Here is a 12473-nt window from a genome sequence, read left to right on the forward strand (position 1 = left end):
GGGGTATTTGGGTTATGGTAATTCTAAATTTTTCATATTGGAAGGGTTTGTCAGTAATATAGGGTAGGGAAATGGAACTATCTGATGTTCTGGAGAGGCTGGGTTAGGTTTCAGGAGTTATCTGGATTTGTCCAGATTTTAATTTGTCCAATTTTAAATGTTAGTTGGCTTGGTATCTAGTAAGATTGGCCTTCCTTCTTATCGGGATTTATAATGAATGCTAAGAGCAGTCATACTTTTTATTTGATATGGGAATCTCATGTATTTTTCAGGGTTATGGGAAGAAAATTAGGGCATTATTGGTAAATGTATTAATCCATAATGGGATATATTAATTGCATCTATTAATTGAAATAGAAATATTAGACCCCTGGTTATTAGGACATATGGGAAGGAAGCTGGAGCAACATATTGTATGAAATAGAATACCAGCTAGCAATCTGTATGTACTGTTTTAGTGACCTCAAACATCAGAACCTTGTTCCCTTAAATTAAATCTTAAATATTGAAAGGTGGTATACATTGTAGGGACACAAATTTTCCTGTTCTTCATATTCTAAAATGAACTACAGTGGTGCTTTCTTTTCACTGAATATAATGCCTCTTTATAAATCTTAATTTTATACCATGTATATTATATTACCTAAAGAGTAATTATGGGTATGTGGAAGTAAAGTGATTATTAAAGAACTCACTATAATACTATTAGTTTATTTTCCAATGCTTTCCCAGTTGTCAAATAATTAAAAATTTTGTATAATGAGCTTGCCGGTTTCTAAAAGTAGTGAATAAGGGGACAGAGACCACTCATGATCCCAGTTTTACCCAGTGGATTAACATTTTCTTCAAAGTGATTTTCTTTGCATTTATTTTCTTCCATACTTTAGATTATATTGAATATTCAGCAGATTAACCACTTGAGTATTAAGCTCTTATCCTGCTTTAATTCTTTGAATACACTTCACTTCACCCCTTCTGAATATTGAACTGTCCACATAAGAAATATTAATGGGGTTGGGAAATTTTAATTTTTCAACTTTTTTTTATAGTGGAAGTGTTTGTTCCTCCTTGTGTATCAACTCCAGAATTTATCCATGCTGCTATGAGGCCAGATGTCATTACAGAAACTGTAGTGGAGGTGTCAACTGAAGAGTCTGAGCCAATGGATACCTCTCCTATTCCTACATCACCGGATAGCCATGAACCAATGAAAAAGAAAAAAGGTAGAGTATACTTGTATCTTTCTGTGAAGGCAGAGGAAATGTTTTCTGATTTTTTTTCCTTCGTCAAGGGATATAGAATATACAATATATGCTGTAGATTTAAGATTGATGTCATTTTACCTAGATATTCTCAAAGGCTCAGCAGACTGAGATTTTAGTTTTGTGTTTTAACTTGTTCATAATGTTTCAAGGAGTTTCGATTTGCATTCTGAAAGTACATGTCTGCAGATGAGATTTTAACAGGTATTGAACACAAAGAAAGAAGTTCAGAGATTCCCTACACATTTGCCTTCTTTCTGATCTTTCACAATGTGACTGTGTGATTATGAAAACCTTGTGTCTGATGCTCCTTTTATCTGCAGTATGGACAGATGAGTAAAAAATAAACAAATAATGGGGGGAACAAAGGTTAAAATAACTGAGTAGATTGAAACACTAATGGTCAGTGAGATGGAGGGGTTAGGAGTATGGCATGTATGAGTTTTTCTTTTTTCTTTTTTATTTCTTTTGCTGGAGATGCAAATGTTCCAAAAAAAAAATGATCATGGTGATGAATACACAAATATGTGGTGATATTGTGAGCCATTGATTGTATACTATGTATGGAATGTTTGTATGTCAAGGATGTTTGTTTGTGGTTTACAATAAAAATATTAAAAGAAAAAAAAGATCAAGGATTTGGCCTATTGATTTGGGTGGCCCTAACGTTTGGCACAGTCTCCGGGATTTCCATGGTGGTAAAGTCTAATAGTTCCATAATTTTTCTCCCATCCCTCAAGGAACTTTGCCAATACTTTTTGATTATCTGCTTAATATATTCTGGGATGTATCCAGGCATTACATTAAGCTATCCAGAATTCAAGGCTCTCATTCTTATTCTCGGCTCCCTGTATTTGGATTGTTTAAATGATCTACCCAGACAGGTTGAGTTAGATTACGTGCTACAGAAAACCTAGGTTCTGGATATAATAAAACTTTCTTCCTTTGGTATCAAAGAGTAGGTGAAGTTCTAAAATACACGCATTGTTTTCCTTACCCCTGTATTCTGAATTACCTTAATCCTGACCTGATCATTCTTATCACTAATTACTAGGTTATACGTATATAAAACAGCCTAGATGGGTAATTTTTTAATAGCAAAGCCTTTTTTTAATTTTCAGAGACTTTACCATACTAATATGTGCATTTTGAATCTTCCAAGAGAGATTGCATGCAGTGTTCTGCAGGTTATTTGATTGTAAACCCCTTTTTTCTTACTGAGGAATAAACTTATTAATGTCTCAAGGAACGTGATTTGGAAATGCTTTATAAGAATATAAGTCTTTTTGAGCTTACCTTTCCATTGAGAAAGTGGACTTTTGTGTTTAAATTTAGGAGACAGTGAAAATTTACTCACTGTTACTTAAATTGAGAAATTTAAGCCCTGTTTTCTAACTAGGGGACTAGTGAACTTTATCTTTCAACTTGCCAAGCAAGGATTCTTAATGATTGGGATTACCAGAATGAAATCCTAGAAAACAGTAGCTATGCATTTTCTTTTTTTGTATGGTGGAGGTACATTTCATTCTTTTTCCATGTGAGTATGCCGTTATTGCTGGGAATTGAACCCAGGTCTCCCTTGTGGCAGGTGAGAAGTCTACCATTGGACTATCGTTGCACCCCCTTAAACATGGATACATTTTTTTGGGGTGGTGGTGGTTGGTAGTGAATGGTCTGGGTTGAACCAGGGTCTCCTTCATAGAAGGCAGGCATTCTACCATTGAACCACCAGTGCACCCTTGCATTTTGAAATATAAATTAAGACACATTAGTTTAGCTCATTATATAGTTAATCTTAATCCTTGATAGTGAAGAATAAAGTGAATTCAGAAGCCCCAGATGCGTGATAGTCACCTAATCAAGATACTTAATCTGCAAATATAACATACTAGAATATTCCCAATCTCTTTCTTGAGGTTTCCCCTCACTTGCCAGCATTCGTCCATCAGTCTGGAGGATTGAAAACAGCTCATTTCAGTTATTCTTAAGCATAGAGAAGTGTAGCCCTTGCTTTTCTTCATTGTGGATGATTGAGGGCACCTTATAGCAGAAGAGAGGAACAAAGGGGAAGGATGAAACATTCATTAAACATATAAAATAATTATCTGGAAAATTGTTTCACCCTTTCCTCACCACATTGAAGTGGAGAGTTTGAACGAGTAAACTGAAATTCAGGTGAATTGATTGGCTCAGAGCAGTAGAGTGTTTAAAGTATACTATTTTTTACTTTTCCTCATTTGAACTCAAAGCACTACACTCGTCACATCCTCTGCAGTAGGTAGGTAAAGCTATTTCTAACAGTTTTGTTGAACACAAAACAAAAAAGTTTATTTTAGGATTTGTTTCCATTGTTAGACATTAATGGAAGAGATTAGCAAACTAGGATCTGGCTTTGTAAATAATAGGGTAAGTATTCCCTGACTTGCCATGCACATTGAAATTACTACCAACTATCTACTGTAATCTAAAATTGCTGAAGTCTTTTTGATGATCTTTTTGTAAGCGCATTTCAAACATATCGAGTATATTAATCCACAAATTAGTGCCCAGTTTCATGAATAATATGTTATCAGAGAATCTGCTAATCACAGTTCTACTAATCAATGTATGGTTTCAATATCGTATTTTTTCAGTTGGCCGTAAACCAAAGACCCAGCAATCACCAATTTCCAATGGGTCTCCTGAGTTAGGTATAAAGAAGAAACCCAGAGAAGGAAAAGGTAATTTGGGAAGGGTGGTTTTGGAGATGAGATGATTTTTTTTTCAGTCACATGATATTTTACATATGTAAGAACATTGTTTTTAGTACACGCATACATGGGAGAGGAGTACTGTCTCTGGCAGTAGTTCTTAACCTGGACATATATTAGGACATATATTAGGATCACCTGGGGAATGTTTTCAAGCTGTCTGTGCCTGGCCCTACACCATGCTGAGATTCTATATCCATTTAATATACTGTGTTTAGGGTGAGCAGCGGGAGGGGACAGGCATTTTGTTTTAAACAGGTCAAAAGGGCAATCTGATAATCTGATGAGCACCCTTCTTAAAGAACCATTATTGGGGGAAATGTGTGTATGTATAATGTGATTAGAATTGAAGGCTTACAAATAAGCATTATATGTGATGCATAATTTCTTAACTAGTAGAAGCAATGTAAAATTTAAAGGCAAGCTGAATTTAATTTTTCACACAACAAATTTCAGTCATGAGTCAGAACAAAAGTTATATTTTAGCTTTAGAATTTGTTTATTCCCATTAAAAACAAAAATGGTAGCTAGCTGTTCTAGTTTGCTAGCTGCCGGAATGCAATATACCAGAAACGGAATGGCCTTTAAAAAGGGGAATTTAATAAGTTGCTAGTTTACAGTTCTAAGGCCGAGAAAATGTCCCAGTTGACACAAGTGTATAGAAATGTCCAGTCTAAGGCATCCAGGGAAAGATACCTTGGTTCAAGAGGGCCAGTGAAGTTCAGGGTTTCTCCAAGTGAGAAGGCACATGGTGAACAGGGTCAGGGTTTCTTTCTCGGCTGGAAGGGCACGTGGCGAACACGGCATCATCTGCTAGCTTTCTCTCCTGGCTTCCCTTCATGAAGCTCCCTGAGAGGCGTTTTCCTTCTTCATTTCCAAAGGTTGCTGGCTGGTGGACTCTGCTTCTCATAGCTGTGTTGTTCTGTTCTCTTCGAATCTCTTGAATCTCCTGGCTTTCTCTCTTTCTCTTGTTCTCTTTTATAGGAGTCCAGTAAACTAATCAAGACCCAGCCAAATGGGTGGAGACAAACCTCCACTTAATCCGGCTTCACAGCCACTTTTGATTAAATCACATCTCCGGAGGGATGATTTAATTACAGTTTCAAACATACAATACTGACTAGGAATTAGAAGAAACAGCTGCCTTTACAAAATGGGATTAGGATTAAAACATGGTTTTTCTAGGGTACATACATCCCTTCAAACCAGCACACTAGCCTTCCACGTTTTATATTCTCTTAATTTGTTGAGTAACTTTATATCAAGTAACTTTTCAGTGTTAATTTTAGATGTTTTTTGATAATAAAAAATTTATTACTTCCACAAATAAAAGTTTTCAAACCAATACTCAATAGTTGCAGAAATTTTGGATTAACATATTCAAATTTGTTCCATCCTTAAGAGGTGATTTTATGTTAAATATTTAATTTTAAATAACTAAAGCAAAAGTTAAGTCTCTCGACAGCCTACAAAAGACATTTGGTATATAGTTAGATCAGAAAATCCAGTTACATTGAACTCCTATTTATTTAGAAACTGATATTTCTGTTTGGGACAGATTTAGGATACCTTTCTTAGTCCCTTGTTTCTCTTTTGGTTATTTTACATTTCTAACATCTTAGGTTTTCTCTTGCAAATTATATTGAAAATTTTAAAAGTTAGATAGTAGTAATGTATTAGAAAGCTAAGCCATAACTATACAATTATTGCAGTTGTACTCAAAGATCCTGTGCCTGACATTAGAGAAAAAGTATGATGATCTATTTTTACCAATCAAAATCACCTTTTATTAAAATTAAATTTTATTAAATTTAAGGTGCATGTTGTAACATAAAAGATTAAAGTTATTTCAGTCAAACCTCAATTAAAAATCCAGCTTGTTTCCTCTTCTGTAAAATTACAATATAATATCTGTCACAGGTCTAATAACTACCTTGACTGGTAAAGGTGTCCCTTTCTGAATCCTGTTTTCCTTGAAATAAAAAGTAGAATTGGTATTTTTAATGTGGTGATGGAAATTGAGATGGAATGAGTATTTAAAGAACCTGGAGAATGTTGATGAGTCTAATTAATTCAACAAACACAGAAACATTCAAATCCCTACTATGTACAGGGCATTGTGTCATGCAAAAATTTCTTCCAGACGAAGTTCTGTGCTCACATTTAGTGTGTTCATTCATATGGCCTGACAGTCTTCTGGTTGTGAACAAAATAGAATTGCCCAGCTGTACATCTTGATGTAGTTGAACATTATGCATGGTAATATTAAGAGTTTCGCTGATGTTGTAACAGTGCTTCAGACATAACAAATATAACATTCTGAAGTGAAGGTATTAATAGTTTCTTTAGGTGAAGAGATGCCTCCTGGGTTCAGTTATGGGTTATTATTGAATTTGTTGAAGCTTAAAGGAAACCCAGAATGAAAATAAAATGCAGGGAAAGATCATCAGTGTTGAGTTCAGTGTGATGGGGGTACCAGTGGCTAGGGTTGGAAGTTTCATGCAGCCTGTAACTTGGATCTGGATTTGAGGATAGTAGTGAGATAGTGAGCAGGAGCCCGAAGATGACCTGGTGACATACATCTATTTTTCTTAGCATTCTTTCCTGTTCTTTCATCAATTAAGAACTTCTGCTCCTAGAGGCTATGAAGGGACTATACAAAAACAGCAGCCTCAAATACGTTGTCTTCTCATTATCACTGCCAGTACTTGGCTCCCTTTCAAAGGTTAGAAAAAACGTGATGTTCTCTTCCTTTTGGGATTAAGTTCCTTATTTTATTTGTTTAGATTCCTTCCTTCTCTTCTATGCAAAACTTAGCTGTCTTCTAAGATTTAATGTATCTTTTTCCCTCTTGAAATCTTTTGTCATTCATTTGGAAAAAAATTATGCATTGTCAATCTTTGATATATCTTAATTTGTTTCAAACTGCTATTTGTTACACTGTTATTTAACTTGTCATCTACTTTTTTTCTTTCTCTTCTCAACTAAATTGTAAATTCCTTGAGGGCAGGATTAGGTTTTTAATGCTTCTATCTTCTACTACACTTAAACATATAGGATGTGATGAATATTTATTTTATTCTACAGAAATATTTTAATATTTCTTCATATTCAGATTTTGCTAGTAGAGTGATCCAGGGCTATTGTTATAATTAACACTTGACTACATGGCTGGTTTATGGAATTGCCATGTTAATTTTAGTGTTTTCTGTTTTAAAAAGCTCACATTTTAAGACTGAAGCACAAATGTTTTAATAATGGAGTTGTTCATATTTAACAGAATCCTTTTAAATATATAAAATGTATCTTCACTGTACTGGGTATAATTAGTAGGAAGGGATTAGCATTTTTTAAAAAATCTGTTTTTAAAGGCAGCAGCTTTCATTGCTTTCAAGTTTAAATTGACTAGTAGTCCAGAGGATAATGATAAGATAATGTTTAAAAGCATTATGCATAGTTTGCATTACATAAGACATGAACCTGGGAGTTCATCTATAGGTGAATCAAAGAAAATTGTTTCTTACAGAAAGATCCTAGAATGATGCCTAAAATGCTTGCAAATGCCAATGCATATTGCTTGCTTTTTCAATATAATTAGTATGTATGTGTTGATAAATTTCTGTCATGGAATTTGGGCTTATATAATAAGGACATAGGTGCAAATAAATTAATTGTATTCAGAATTTAAATATGTAAATTAATAAATTTAGTTTGATTTAATTAAGGTTAACTTTGTCCTTTACTGAACCAAAAATCTAATGTATGGTCATTTATAATAATCCAAAACCCAGGACCTATTCATATTAGTATCATAACCTGAAACACACATAGGATACTATTTAAAAAAAAAACTAAAACAGCAAAGAACATTTAGGATATCTATGTTATAACAAAACGTATTTTATGTTTTTTAATGAACAATACAGTTTGACATACTATAAATAATCTTGATAATAGCAAAGTATTTAACAGCAGGATCCTATTACATGTGTGTTTCACCATAGAAAATGGATGCTTTTTACCCAACATAATTAAATGTTTGCTTTTACTTATACATTTAATTATGCTGATTAATTTTTTAATCCGTTTCTACCATTATTTTTGCTTGTTTTTTAAAGGAAACACAACCTATCTCTGGGAGTTTCTTTTAGATCTGCTTCAAGATAAAAATACTTGTCCCCGGTACATTAAGTGGACTCAGAGAGAGAAAGGCATTTTTAAGCTTGTGGATTCAAAGGCTGTCTCTAAACTTTGGGGAAAGCATAAGAACAAGCCAGACATGAACTATGAAACTATGGGGCGAGCTTTGAGGTAAGAACAAAAAATGAGCTGTTACTCAAAACTAACTTAATATCTCTTTATATTGTGTATTAGCTATTAAAATCCCTTATTTATTACTAGTTTTAATTTTCGGGGCTATTCTAAAGGAGCTTCTTGGATTTTTAGGTAGCTAGGGGGAGAATTGTTCTAAATATCTAAACTTTCATTGAAAATTCTTTTTTTTTTATAGAAATTATGCTTTTGAACTTAGGGCTGTTTCTTAATAGAAAATTGAGTTGTAGGCCTTTAAAAAAAATTAAACCCTAAAGAAATACAGTTTCCAAATTAATAGTTTGCTTTTTAGTTTCTGTGAGATTGTTAGAAGTGGATTTAGAAATCCACAAAGGTCTTTCATTATAATGTATATGGCTTATTCTAATTAAGGGTATTTCTGCATGAACACAGTTTAAGTGATCATCCCATAGTCACAGATCCCATAGCTTCATCTCTAAAAGTGCAGTTTTTTTCCACAAAAATCTCATTTTTCCACATGGGATTTCCATAACCAATATAAATCAGGATTGAATTTCTGCCAATGTCAGAAAAATACAGCAAAATATTCTATATTTAGGTTACATTAAGCCATTAAGAAAGAGAATATACTTTCAGCTACTTTATAGATTTCATGGTTATAAGACCCAAGGCACCATGTCCAATTTCTTTCTTACTCCAAATCCTTCACCTTCTGAATAATCAAGGTAGTAAGAGCTCTTTCTTTCTCATCTTTTACAGGAATAAGTGAATGTTTCTGTAAGTTTTCCTATTACATAATTCATGGAAATTATTTTTAAGAATAGGCTGAATAGTATGAATAACAGGTTCATTCTAAAAATAAGTGCACAATTCATTTTTCCTATTTAATTAGATTGGGGAAAAAACCTTTTTTTTTTTTTAAATCCCTCCCTTCTTAGCCTTTCATCTTTCTAAGATAAACAGAAAAGAGGAGTTATAACTAAGCTAAAAGAGCTGAGCCCAGTGTAGGTTAGGTAGTGTAGGTTAGGTATATTAAAGTTTAAGTCCAGGTAAGAGCCCCTAGGACTCTCCTTCATGTCTTTGGCTTTTGTATCCATGTTAGAATTAGAATAAAACCAGATAAAAGTGAAAAAAAATGATACACTTGTACGAAAGACAATATGGTTCATTTAGTACTCTTTCCCCTTGCAGATACTACTACCAAAGGGGAATTCTTGCAAAGGTTGAAGGACAGAGGCTTGTATATCAGTTCAAGGATATGCCCAAAAATATAGTGGTCATAGATGATGACAAAAGTGAAACCTGTAATGAAGATTTAGCAGCAGCTACTGATGAAAAATCATTAGAACGAGTGTCACTGTCTACAGAGAGTCTCCTGAAAGCAGCAACCTCTGTTCGTGGTGGAAAAAACTCATCTACTATGAACTGTTCCAGAGCAGAAAAAGGTGTGGCTAGAGTTGTGAACATCACTACCCCTGGTCACGATGCTTCATCCAGGTCTCCTACTACCACTGCATCTGTATCAGCAACAGCAGCTCCAAGGTATGGGAGGTGTAAGCCATTCTTCTAATGCTGTACTTAGGTTTTAGAAGGCTTCTTGGTAAAAATGAACTGTTTTTGAATACTAGCATTCTATGAATCCACTGTTGGCAGGTTTTTGAAAAGTGCTTGATATTTTAGATGTAGTTTTTGTTCTTTAAGTAGATGTCTCAACTAACCTGAATTGGTTTTTATTTTAAAGATGGAGCTTTAGTTTTAGATATATGCATTAATTTTTAATATAGTCATTTCATGCTATTTTATAATCTATACTTCAGGGATTATGTATATCTGTAAAACTTGGGAGCATGAGTTTTATACATTTTGGATTTTCATTCATCTTTTTGCCCAAGAGACCCATTTTCTGGTTTAGTATTACAAAGAACCATCTTCTCTTTTTAATCTTCTAGGACAGTTCGTGTAGCAATGCAAGTACCTGTTGTAATGACCTCATTAGGTCAGAAAATTTCAACTGTGGCGGTTCAGTCAGTGAATGCAGGTGCACCATTAATAACCAGCACCAGTCCAACAACAGCAGCCTCACCAAAGGTAGTCATCCAGACAATCCCTACTGTGATGCCAGCCTCTACTGAAAATGGAGACAAAATCACCATGCAGCCTGCCAAAATTATTACCATCCCAGCTACACAACTTGCACAGTGTCAGCTGCAGACAAAGTCAAGTCTGACTGGATCAGGAAGCATTAACATTGTTGGAACCCCACTGGCTGTGAGAGCACTTACCCCTGTTTCAATAGCCCATGGTACACCCGTAATGAGACTTTCAATGCCTGCTCAGCAGGCATCTGGCCAGACTCCTCCCCGAGTTATCAGTGCTGTTATAAAAGGGCCAGAGGTTAAATCAGAAGCAGTGGCAAAAAAGCAGGAAACTTTGCAGCTGGTACAAGAAGAAAAACCAGCAGATGGAAATAAGACAGTGACCCATGTAGTGGTTGTCAGTGCGCCTTCAGCTATTGCCCTTCCTGTAACCATGAAAACAGAGGGACTAGTGACGTGTGAGAAATAAAATAGAAGCTCTACCATGGACTTTAGACTGTTCATGATTGGTTAAACAGTACTGACATAAATGTGTGCAAGGGAAGGCATCAAGATCAGTCAAAAGAAGACTTTAAAACATTTTTAATGCATATAAGAAAACAATCAAACTTACTGGAAATAAATTACCTATCCCATGTTTCAGTGGGAATTGACCTACATATTGAGATACTGACAGAAAACTGCCTCTTACAGTAGAAAACTGAACCCGCCAATAAAAAAAGGATTGAAAAGGGACCAAGGAACTCACTACAATAGCAAGTTACACTAAGACTCGGAACACTAAAATTCTGTAAGAGGTTATGTAGTTTTCAGTGGGGAGGGGTCGGGATGGGTGATCTTGTTGTTACATATAGCAATTCTCGATGCATTTTATATGCATACCAGCAATTATTACTGTGTTCGCACAGTACTCACTTAACTGGTGCTATGTGAAGACTCTGCTAATATAGGTATTTTAGAATGTGAATTGAAGAATGGATCCAAAAGCTTCAGAAAGAGGATAGCAAAAAACGATCTAGTGCGTTTTTTTTTTATATCATATAGCTTAAGCTGATTAAAACAAAGGCCTTAGACTAATTTTCAGTTTTCTTTCTTGAAATAAGCTAATGGCTTGTTTGTGTAAAGCTTTTTTATTAAAGAAAAATTTTAAAAATCTTGTACCTAGCACAGTATTGTTATAGAATTTACATGTAACATTTTATATGGTAGTTTAAGTCTGTCAGTTTCTTAATTGTGGACAAATTAACAGTTGGCTCTGGCCTTTTGCTGTAACATGCCTGTGTCACTCACTTAGCCCTGGCATCTGTGCAGACACATCAGTTTCAGTTCTACTGTCACTTGGAAGTGCAGGCTCAGCATGAAGTTTTGTCAGGTAGCTCTAACACCTGGAATTTTCTTTTTCTTTTTCTTTTTTTTTTTTTTTTTAGTTGAAGTTTAAGAGGGAAAGTACCAGTGTTCAGATTTGAACTATAATAGTTTGTATATTCAACATTTGAAGTATATTCTATTTTGTTGTACTCTTGTTTCAAAGTGTATTCAAGTAGGTTTTCTGAAATATAGAAATGAAATTTATTTTGTGTTTTGGTCTCTGGTGGCATTTATAATAATCAAAAGCTATTATGGAGATGTCGTTTTAGTTAAGAAGTAGATGAAGTCCCTTTTCCCTCCCCAACTACTGTGTGAAAAATACTACTTCTGTTTTCTTCTGTTATATTACTATTTGGCAAATATCTGCATGTTGCCACATCCTTTTTAATTAATATCATGAACTGTAATGTTCTGTTTACTATAATGAATTTAGTATTTTAGTTGGTCATACATAAAGAATTTATATTTATAAAACACTTTCAAATCAGATCATTTCTCAACCAACCTTTTGAGGGTTAAGAAGAACAAGTAATAATCTACCTCTTTTACAGATTAATAAATTGAGATACCAGAGGGATTAAATGGATTTCCTAATTATACACAAAACTAGGTCTTATGACTCAACATATTAATGCCCTTTCTACTTCAAAGAAAAGTTGTCTATTTTCACATCTTTTTGGAAATTAGATAAACTGATTCTTAAT

At 34.3% G+C, this 12473-nt stretch overlaps 1 protein-coding gene across 9 annotated transcripts in view; it reads left to right on the forward strand.

Moving 5' to 3' along the window:
* Positions 1-12245, forward strand: part of ELF2 (E74 like ETS transcription factor 2) — a 125413-nt gene extending 113168 nt beyond the window's left edge. For 7 of the 9 annotated variants that reach the window (XM_077140004.1, XM_077140009.1, XM_077140003.1 and 4 more), the window contains 5 exons: positions 1050-1223; positions 3896-3982; positions 8131-8323; positions 9497-9847; positions 10255-12245. In XM_077140004.1, the coding sequence (XP_076996119.1) occupies positions 1050-1223; positions 3896-3982; positions 8131-8323; positions 9497-9847; positions 10255-10870 (1421 nt within the window). In that variant the 3' untranslated portion in view covers positions 10871-12245. The remainder of the gene's footprint in view (positions 1-1049; positions 1224-3895; positions 3983-8130; positions 8324-9496; positions 9848-10254) is intronic. The other 2 variants (XM_077140006.1, XM_077140008.1) reach the window with 1 other exon arrangement.
* Positions 12246-12473: the final 228 nt, after the last annotated feature.

Source organism: Tamandua tetradactyla, chromosome 22 (assembly GCF_023851605.1).
Source record: "Tamandua tetradactyla isolate mTamTet1 chromosome 22, mTamTet1.pri, whole genome shotgun sequence".
Classification (NCBI taxonomy): domain Eukaryota; kingdom Metazoa; phylum Chordata; class Mammalia; order Pilosa; family Myrmecophagidae; genus Tamandua; species Tamandua tetradactyla.